The following is a 10,459-nucleotide window of genomic DNA, read 5'->3' as shown; positions in this document are numbered from 1 at the left end:
CTGCAAGGGGGGAGGACGGGAGGTAGTGTGTGGAGAAGAGGCTGGTGTGATACGAGAAATCTGGGCACCTGAGAACGAGGAGGTCTGGAGGATGCTCAGATGCTTGCAGCACATGTGCTTGCAGCACAGGGCTTACGCACAGCAGGAATGATTGCCCTGTGGGATGCCAGTGGTCTCAGGTAAATGGTGGCTCCCATGTGGTTGCTGCATCTCACCATAACGCAGTTTCTTCATGGCTGCAACTCCATCTGCGCTCTCCTGCACCCCAAGGATCCCTGACAGGCATGGGAATGTGAGAAAAGCTGTAGGAGAGGAAGGTTGGTGCTCATCTCCAGCAGGGCCATGAAGGCAAGTGGCTCCTCCTCACCAGGTAGATCTGAGCCCCCACCAGCTGGTCTCCCCAGTCTCGTCGAGATGGCAGTCCATGTCCCCTCTCTGCCCATGTCAGGCCAGGACGGCAGGCATGTTGCTGAGCTCTGGAAAAGGAGACACACAGTGAGCTACCAAACATCTGCATCTGTTCTGACAGCCACTGTCAGCAAACAGAACCTGTTTGAAAATGCATGCAGCCCAGGTTGGGTAATTTTGTCTGGATGATAGCTGATAGCCCCACGGGGGCAGAAATGTGGTACGTGGGAGGGTCCTCAGCCAATCCCACCCTGCCTGGCAGAACCAAGAGTTCTTAGTGTCTCCAGAGTCTCTTTTCACAGCATTGCAGAGTAATGACTATTGGAGGGGACATCTGGAGGTGTCTGCCCCAGCCTCTGCTTGAAGCAGGGCCAATTGGATTGAGCTTTTATGGTGTCTGGGGCTGAGATAACCCAGACTGCATCCTTCCTCATTACCCTCCTTTTACGTATAGACACCCATCCCCAACCCACCCATCAGGATCTCGGTACTCCCACAGAGACCACCCTGATCAGGATGCAGCTGCTCTCCTTGCCCTGCTCACCTGAATTTCTCTTGAATTTGTTGTAGGTGTCACCACTCTCTATCATCAGGTTATTGTCTTGGGCACAGGAGGAGAGATTCTTCTCTCGACACCTGCATGGGGCAAAGCACCTGGGTCAGGCCACTGCTTGCTGTCGTGTTCCTCACAGACCCTGCTGCCTTGGACATCTTTTTCTTACTTTGTGAGGGCAGATATTTTGGGATTTTCTCAGGTTCTTACTGAGAAAGGACTCAAGTGCATGACTGATGTCTAAGCATCCACACTTCATGTGTGCAGTAGCATTTTGAAGGCAACTTTCTGACTAAGCCCTGTTTTTTAGGCATGATTTAAGAGCTCCAAAACCCCTGAAATGTTTACAGACATTGGTTCTACATTACAGACTGGTTCTAAAGCAGCCAGGCAAATTTAAAAACTGTGATTTTGCTGTGCTCATAAACCTGACAAGACCACACAGGGCACTGAGGCACTGCTAATGGCCCTTTGGTCTCAGGAGGGTTGGGGATGCCCTTCCTTGGGAAATGCACACAACATGAACATTATCTTGGAGGAGTTGGGCATGGCAAGGTGGTGGTGATGCTTTACAGAGGTGATTGTGTACCGCCCTGAAACCTGTAGCCTTGAAAACAAGGGGAAAGCAGTTCTTCAGGAAAGCAGAGCAGGGTAAGAGGGGAAGGAAAGAACCACCTTGCCTAGGGAAAAACCTGGATGCCAAGCAAAAATGCCTGTACAGCTGCTAGTTAATCACTGTCAAACTGCTACTAATTAATTTTTTCACCATCCCAGAGCAATATTAGCAACCTTTTCCTACGCCAAAGCAAGTCAGTTAACAGCAGTCCAGAGTGCTCACCCCGAGGGTTCCCAGACTTTCTGCTTGCTCCCACCAGCAGCACCATTGTACTGCCAACACCCTGCAAAAACACTCCCCTGGGCTGGCTGCTCTGATGCTCCCACCCACCCACATCCAGCCAGCTGAAGAGCTGAGCCCAGCACATCCTGCTTTCCTTGGGCACTACTGGGATGAGAGCACAGGCACGTTCCTCATACAGCTGAGGCAGAGCACAACATCCAGCAGCCAAACACGACCAGCTGGGGTGAGCCCGTTCCATGAACCCCAAATTCCCCAATAATCTTTGATGGAGTGGAAGGAAACAGAACGTGGTGTCTGTGACATGGTCAGACGTTGTTGTGTGGGAGGATGGATTTCCTGTGGGGCTCTGGTATCTGCAGAGAGACATGGGATGCTCAAATATTAACACTGAGAGCTTTCCTAATAAATCAGTCCAATGAAACACTGTCAAATAGTAATAATAGAAAAATCAGCCCCTTTCTCAGCCCACCAACTTTGATAATTGGTTTTATGTTGGTACTATAAATCCACCAGTTCTCCACTAAACCCTGAGGGCAGACAATGCCTGAGTTGCCAAAATGGAAAGGGAAAATGAGCGCAAGCAGGAGAAACAGAGAAGTTTTGGGGGACTTCTGGGTCTATCTTCCCTTTCCAAAAGGGAAAGCTAATGTTCTCAAGTCTAGTTTTAATCCTTCAGGTCACCTGAAAGCATTTCTCCTTCCCTCCACCTGGAGCAAAAGATCAGGTTAGGATGGCCATTAACAACTTGGTAGTTACCAGTGCAGAGCAAAGATGAGTGAGATGAGGAAGGCAGAGGTCAGATCTGTCAGGATCCACATGATGTTGTACTGCTGTGGAGTCTGGAAGAAAACAACAGAGGTTGTGCCACCACCAAGGACCACGAGATTTACAAAAAAAGTTACTCAAGCTCTTTCTTCCTGATTGAATATGGCTGTTCAGCTGCCTGGTTTGCATTGGCAGTAACATCCCTTGGGTGTGTAAAGCACTTGATGGCACTTCAAAGTGGCCACTCAGCACTGGGTGTTGGTGCCAAATCATTCTTCATACAAGCAGGTCTGTTGTGTAGCCAAGAAGATTTTACCATATCACTGTGAATGCCACAGAGACCTCTTGTTTGTAAGGCAGGTCTTGTACTTCTCAGCTTCATCCCAAATAAAACATCAACTGGTGGCATCTCAATTTCTGGCAAAATTGCCCTTTACTGAACACCACAGAGAGCCTGGGGTGCCTCCCACTTTAAGAGCATCTGAAGATTCATTCTTACACTGGACCTCCACCCAGACTTAGAATGGACTGAAACACTGCACTTCTCTAGAGGGGAGCATTGTAAAATCTAATTCAAGACTGTGAAGCCAACTGTTTAAAGCCCTTAAAGAGACTCTGGTGGGACCAATTCCCCAGGTGCTTCTTGGTCCTACAGGTTGTCCAAGGCAGAATAACAAACAGAGAAATTATGTGAAAATTCCTCCCAGAAGGAAGACTTATTTCTGTGGTTGTTTCCCTTGGACTTGCAGAACAAGACCAAGTTTGACAAGGGCAGTGGGACACTCTGGGAAAAGAGAAACTTTTGACATCAGTAAGGTGCTTCAAAAGCTAGCTTAGAAATGGAAATCGTCAAGCATCAACTTGTGTCCCCAAAGGCCCTTCCTTTCTTCCTGCACAAGTCTCAATATGACTTCTTTTCCCTTATCTCAAGGCATAAGGTGATAAGCCAAACAAGCAGGGTGCTTCATCCTGAGCCAGGAGAAGAGGGAAGGGTATGGTAACACCTGTAGTGGCTTTGAGGTTCCAGGTAAGCCAGGCTTCAACTCAGGTCTTTCTTATGCAAAGGATCCTTCAAGGATGCTTTATCCATGTGTGAACTGGCCCATCATCTCCCGAGGTAATCATGAACATCCCTACCCTGTTTCCCACCCCCAAGATGGAGAAAGACTTCCACTTACCATGAGGAAGAGTGGCTGGCTGAGATCCTTCAGCAAGTGGACGGCATTGGTGGTCACAGAGTGTGCCCCAGAGCACCATGCCAGGGAATAGAGCCATGGCTCGTTGACCACATAGAAGTTGGTGGTGATGTTTGCCTCAGCATATTTCCTTTAAAAGACCAAAAGGCAACAACCTTCATTGAGCAAGGAGATTAGCACTTCCTTCGGGCTTACTCAAGGAGATTCGGGAAGATCATGGGAAATGGTTGTAATCTTCTGTAGGGAGTGCTTACTTTAGGACCTAGATAAGGAACATAAAGGAAAGCCAACCAGCCAATAATTAATCATTAACAATTGGTCAATACAGAATAGCTGAACAGCTGGAAACAAATGCAGATAAAATGCCCAAAAGGTCAAAACCTTTCTATTCCTTCTGCTATATGAATCAACGTAACAATGCATTTGTAAAGGAGGCTATAGCCAGATGGGGGCCAGTCTCTTCCTTCAAAAGGCATCAGAAATATCCTGTTGTACCATTCTTTCAGCATGGAAGATCTTCAAGCAATAGAACTAGAAGAAATGGACCCAAGCTTCACCAGGGAAGGTTCAGATTGGATATTAGGAAAAAAATTCTTAATGGCAAGGGTTATCAAGCTTTGGAATCGGCTGCCCAGGGAAGTGCTGAAATCATCATCTCTGGAGGTACTTAAAACATGTGGATGTGGCACTTGGGTGGGGACATGGTTTAGTGGTGGGTTAGGCAGTGCTGTGATAATGGCTGGCCTTGATGGTCTTAGAGATCTTTTAAATCTAAACCACTCATGTTATTCTATAATCTTCCCACAGTGTGTTCCAATCCACTGCAGAATCACAGGACAGCCCGAGTTGGAAGGGACAGAAGGCCACAGAGTCCAGCTCTTCAGTTAATTGCTCAGGTAGGGATTGAACCCACAATGTTGGTGTTGGTTAGAGCTCCTGACTTGGTTAGACCAGCTGAGCTAATCTTCGAAGCTGGCCACCCAAGTTTGTTATGGTTGCTCCATCAACACATCATTTCTCAAGTTATTATAAGCTATTGAAACTTAATATGAAATAAGTTCATTCCTTGTATAAAGGTAATGTACCATCAACATCTGCATTTATAAATCTACCCAGGAACTCTCCAAGGTTTACCCAAATTGATCTGCCTGTGATTTTTTATAAACTTTCAGCCTGGAGAAAAGAAGGCTCTGAGGAGACCTTAGAGCACCTTCCAGTACTGAGATGGGCTACGAAAGAGCTGGAGAGGGACATTTTACAAGGGCATTGAGTGACAGGACAAGGAAGCATGGCCTTAAATTGAAGGGTTTAGATCAGACATTAGGAAAAAATTCTTAACTGTGAGGGTGATTGAGACACTGGTACAGACTGCCCAGAGAGGCTGGGGACTCCCCATCTCTGGAGGTGTTCAAGGCCAGGCTATGGGGCTCTGAGAAACCAGGTCTAGTGGGAGCTTTCCTGCCCATGGCAGGAAGGCTGTAACTGGATGGTGCTGTAAGTGTAAGTGTAAGTCCCTTACAACCCAAACCATTCTGTGATTCTATGATTCTATGATTTTACATCCTGTGACAATTATAACTGAGAAAACATGAACATTACTCTTGTCTAAAGGATTAAAATTTTTCATTTCTTTTTCATTTCAACTAGACTTCAATGGTTTTGGGCATTGAAAAAGCAAAAAATCTTATTTACAAAAGGAGAGCGGGACAGGTAAAGCTGGGGTTTTTTGGTGATTTGTTGGGTTATTTTGCCATGTGAGAGTAGCATTTGAGAGTAGCATGTGGAGCCTTTCATCATAAAATGACATTTTCAGCGTGTCACATGCAACAGACTACTGGTAGCAACAGACAATAAATGATGTCTCCAAAACACTGGCTCCCAGAGGGTGACGGTCTCCCACCACAGCATTATGCACTCCCACTGGTGTTTGTGGAAGAGCCAAGGGAGGTTAAATAGTTGTTCATCCTCCTTGATTTGGTGTTGGTGGGACTGGGGATGGCACAAAAAAAAATACAAGAAATCAGGATACAGCTGTGTTGTTCTGACCAGAAGATCCTCACATCCTGGTCAGTATGGAATTGAGGACAGCCAGATTTAATTACACCTGCCACCTCTTGATCAACAGTAGGAGTGAACTGCAGCCTGTCACCCCTAAAATACATCAGGGATGGCTACTTGATCTGAATGATCTATTCCCAAAACATTATAGTCTCTGGAACTGGTCACTGGAGGGAGACATTGGCCCACGCATGGGGCAAACATAGTCTAGATGCACCCCAAAGATTGTACTTGGGGCTGAAACCTACCGGATATCTTCACTGGACATGTCAGTGTAGACCAGATTGAGTTTGACAATATTGTGCTTTAATAGGTCTTCTATTGGTGCCTTTCTGCCCATGGTGTGCTGAAACCCTGGAGCAACAGATTGAACAAAGGACCTCACGCTGTTATGCAGCCACAGGACCTGCAGGCAGCAAGAGGAACCAGTGAATTCTCAGCAGAAGAATTCATGCCCCGATATGCCCACTGTGCACACAAGCCCAGTAGAGATAACGTCTTCAGGGACTTAACCCAGCCTGTCCAATTTTCTCCCAATGTTTCTCCCAATGATCAAATAATATTCAGATGCAGGATTAGAACTTGCAAGCCACTTGTACCAAGAAATAAGTATCCACTGTTCCTTGCTTATCTGCTGGAAATCAGTGAGTATGTTTCACACAGCCCAAGAAAAGATGCAGTGTTAAAAATGAATGAAAATACAGCTTTGGTTTATGGAAAAGGCAACCAAAAATGTTCTGTTCTACCATTCTTCCAGCATGGAAGAAGAGATCTTCACCAGATACAGATCAGCATAACTCCCCAGACATCAATGGGTACACAACCTGATTCCGATGAGTTTAGCATTCATCCACTGCCAGGGAGAGGAAGGCAATAAAGACTTGCAATTTATTTTAATTTAAGCCAGGAATTTTTATGCAATATACAAAACAAGCATGGGTAGCAGGGAATAGAGTGATAATTATTACATTTATGGAGAGGTGCTGTTTAGGAGCTAAGGCATCAGCTGGTATATACACTGCCTTTTTTTCTTGTCCTGCTGAAGAATTACAGTATTGTGAACCTTCTGAGTATATCAGGAATATACTCCAAATGATGCCTTTTAAATCAAGTGAAATGCAACGGGCCAATTTTATGCAGGTGAAATCATGCAGAGTAAACCCCAAAGTCCCAATGAGGAGAGCAAGAAAAAGGGATATGCAGTGAGGCCACCCTACCAGATGGCGTTTAATCTTCGACTCTTTGAGGATGACATCCAGGACTTTGCGGAGCCACAAGTTCCTGTAAGGATGTTTCTCTGGAGGGCGGTAGAGATCAAATATCACAAGTTTATTGTGACTGTCTGCCAGGCGCAAAAAACTACTTAGTGTGTAAATGGACTGATTCTTTGCCTGCTTTTGATCTGCCTTTGACAGGGAGCCCATCCCTACAAATGGTTTGTTCTAGAAATAAACACATATTAAAAAAAAAAAAAAAAAAAAGGAAATCAATCAGTTAGTTTGCTCTGGGAGTCAGCTGTATCTCTAAGAGGGAAAAAGTTTTATGTCAGTCTTCAACAGGTGGGGATATTTTATTTTGCTTATTTCTTCTACATAAGAAATAGGGGAAGCTAACCCAGGCTGTGAGGACACTGCTTCTGGGACCTAAATTGCATAGTTCAAAGCTAGCTCTGCTGTGCTTCTCTATCCCACCTTGTTAGCTCTGAATGCTATAAACAACACATTGCACAAGTAGCTCTTTTCTTCTTCCCCCAGCCCATGAGCTCTGCTGCTGCCTTGATAAGGTGACACAAGAACACCGACCAGCCAATTCTTACAGGTCTCCTTAGCCTGAAGGCAAACTGGACAAATCAAACAGACCCAAATTGATTGATTTACACAAAATTATTTGAGTTTTGACTTAACTAGCAGTTCCTCTTCTAACACTGATGCCGTTAAATAACAGACAGTGTCTCTTTTACATCCAGTTGGTAAGAGTCGTGAAATCATATTAAAAGTTTGCATTGGAAGACACCCTTAAAGCTCATCTAGTTCAAGCCCCCTGCAATAAACAGGGATGTGTCCAACTGGATCAGGTTGCCTAGAGTCCAATCCAACTGACCTTGAATGCTTCTAGCCCTTTATGATGCTTACCTTAAGGAACCACTTTCCAGCGTTCAGTTTCCGCAGGGCATCCCAGGAGAAAAATGAAGCAGCTTTACCAGCGTCATTAGGGTAGACCTCTTCGATGTTAGTTGTCCTCCTCAAGGTGTCGTCATGCATGAGGAAAGGAACCCCATCATAGCTGCCAGAGAGGAAGAGTTCAGGTCAGCTGGGGAGCAGGTTCATTCACAGCATGAGCAGACTCAAGCCAGGTCAGAAGAACATGTGGGCCACTGTGAATGCAGCACAGTATAGCAGTTCTTTGCAGAATGTGCAATACAGAGGAATACTGAGGCTCATGAGACCAGGTTATTTCCAGCTTATATACTTTTAGGAGATCTCACAGAAATCATGCTTGCCTGTGTCTCAGTTTCCCTAGGGGCAACATGAAGGACGTGACCTTTTTGTCTGCCGACTCCCTCAAAAATGGTTAGTTACTTATGGTTGAAATCTCTTTTTGCTGACATCAAAGTGTTTCTGTGGTTTTCAGAGGACTGAATTTTGAATGGTAGTGATGGAAACACAAAATTTTCTTTTACAGAAAGGTCTAGTTTAGTAGAACAAATGTTAGTGTTTTTCTCATTCAGTGCCTGTGAACAGCTCATCCTGCACAGAATGTTAGCATTTCATGGCAATGAAAGGCAACTAAAGATCTAATAATTAGGGCAATGCTGCCACAAATCCAAACACAATTTTCTGTTGGTTTGTAGACCTGATATAACCCTCACTGTGACCGGGAAGTCAGGCTAGATTAGGGGTTTGTTCTTATACTCTGCCAGGCATTTAAAACACACTAGCAATAACGATTGTTAAATCAATAGCTGCAGCTTATTGACTTGCCTGAGAACAACCATGCCCTACAGCCCCTGTCATCACAGGACAGCTGAGGCACCCTGTCCCAGCCATCAGTAAAACCCAACTGCCTGGAGCTGCATGTCTCCAAAGACAGCTCTTAGAAGAACAAGCATATATTCTGTGAGATGCAATGTTTTGCCCTCACCTTATAGCGACATCTGTTTCAAGCCCATCCCCACCATGCTCAATTGTCTTCAGAAATGACATCTCAGTGTTTTCTGGTGCCAGCTGAAAAAAAAGGCACATGAGCAGATAATTTTCAAACACGCTCTGGAGGACTCTGCAAATACTTTCTGCTTCTTTGTAACATCTCAGTTTTTTTTTAAGGGAGCATCATTATATTGCTAAAGTCGACTGTTTGTTTTCTTCCACTTTAGCCAAACCCATTGTGTACAAGAATAACAGAATCATAGAATGGTTTAGGTTGGAAGGGGCCTTGAAGATCACCCTATTCCAATTTCCCTGTCAGAGCAGAGCCACTTTCCACTAGGTTGCTCAGGGCCCCCTCCAACCTGGTCTTGTCCCTCAGGAACATTGTTTTGCTTGTAAGCCAGCTCTTGCAGTGATGCCTTTGGCATGCAGTGCCAATGACCAGAAATGTTTCCCACCCTCCACAAATTTCATGGGAAAAAAAAAAAAAAGAAATAACAAAACAACAAAGGATGATGATGAAAGTAGCAACACACAGGACGAAGAAATTACATAATTTCTTCAGACTTACCATTGGTGCTCCACGGTGTCCAATGAGGGCTGGCTTTGGTCCAAGTGTTCCCATCTCTCTGATGCAAGGAGAGTACATCCCCAGAGGTATCAAGAAAAGAAAGAGAAGGATAGCCAGGTATGGACCAACAATTATCACCTGAGTAACTGAAAGAATTTGAAGGAGGAAGGCTAGAGTTAATCCACATCGTAACGTACGAGTCTGCCTTGCCACTTAACTTTTAATCGAATCCTCCATCTAAGTAGCTTCTGGGCTTTGTCCCATCCCTTTTTCCTTTCCTTCTTCCCCTAATTTTCACTTTCTCTCCAAACAATGCTACCCAGGAAAACGAATTGGTCAAAGCAAGGATGCAGGCTGTCAGGACTGCAGGTTTTAAGCTTTAATTACATCTCACTATGCCTGACAGCAAGATATGGCTTTATTTCTTTTTTTCTTTAGACATGATGCAATTAAATCTCTTCCATATGTAGAAAAACAATCCTCAGCAGAAGGATGCTAACTTTTTCTTACTCAGATGAGAACAAGCACCATTTTCAAGTTTCATTCCCAATGAAGAAGAGTAGCTACCTCTCCTTCAACTATGTTGCATTTCTTTACTTTGAATGCTTCCCTGGTTCATTCAGATGGTTGGTAGTGACCGTCTGTGTGTGACCTAGATAATCCTACAGACCCTGAGAGCACGGATATTGCACCTCAGAAACTTGCCAACTCATCATCTATCTGTCTTCTCCCAAGTCTGTTGACACATTGCCCAAGAGCCCCAGGAGTCCTTCTCCTCAGGGACCAAAAGAGCTCTTCTGAGAAATGAGCACCTATGAACCAACACCTCTTTCTTGAATGGGTACCACCATTCTCTGTGCCAGTGGCTCTGAAGGAATTTGGGCTTACACTAAGATGATGTAC

At 45.0% G+C, this 10,459-nt stretch overlaps 1 protein-coding gene across 1 annotated transcript in view; it reads right to left on the bottom strand.

Moving 5' to 3' along the window:
* Positions 1–444: 444 nt before the first annotated feature.
* The window catches only part of GDPD4 (glycerophosphodiester phosphodiesterase domain containing 4), a 30,886-nt gene continuing 20,871 nt past the window's right edge, over positions 445–10,459 (bottom strand). The window contains exons 8-16 of the mRNA XM_041461928.1: positions 9,557–9,702; positions 8,981–9,063; positions 7,972–8,122; positions 7,057–7,281; positions 6,088–6,245; positions 3,764–3,911; positions 2,577–2,659; positions 953–1,044; positions 445–476 (exon numbers count right to left, since the gene is read on the bottom strand). Of these exons, the coding sequence (XP_041317862.1) occupies positions 445–476; positions 953–1,044; positions 2,577–2,659; positions 3,764–3,911; positions 6,088–6,245; positions 7,057–7,281; positions 7,972–8,122; positions 8,981–9,063; positions 9,557–9,702 (1,118 nt within the window). The remainder of the gene's footprint in view (positions 477–952; positions 1,045–2,576; positions 2,660–3,763; positions 3,912–6,087; positions 6,246–7,056; positions 7,282–7,971; positions 8,123–8,980; positions 9,064–9,556; positions 9,703–10,459) is intronic.

This window comes from Pyrgilauda ruficollis, unplaced genomic scaffold (genome assembly GCF_017590135.1).
Source record: "Pyrgilauda ruficollis isolate IOZ18807 unplaced genomic scaffold, ASM1759013v1 scaffold158, whole genome shotgun sequence".
Taxonomy (NCBI): domain Eukaryota; kingdom Metazoa; phylum Chordata; class Aves; order Passeriformes; family Passeridae; genus Pyrgilauda; species Pyrgilauda ruficollis.
The sequence above is the reverse complement of the archived record's forward strand: the minus strand, read 5'-3'. Positions and strand labels throughout refer to the sequence as shown.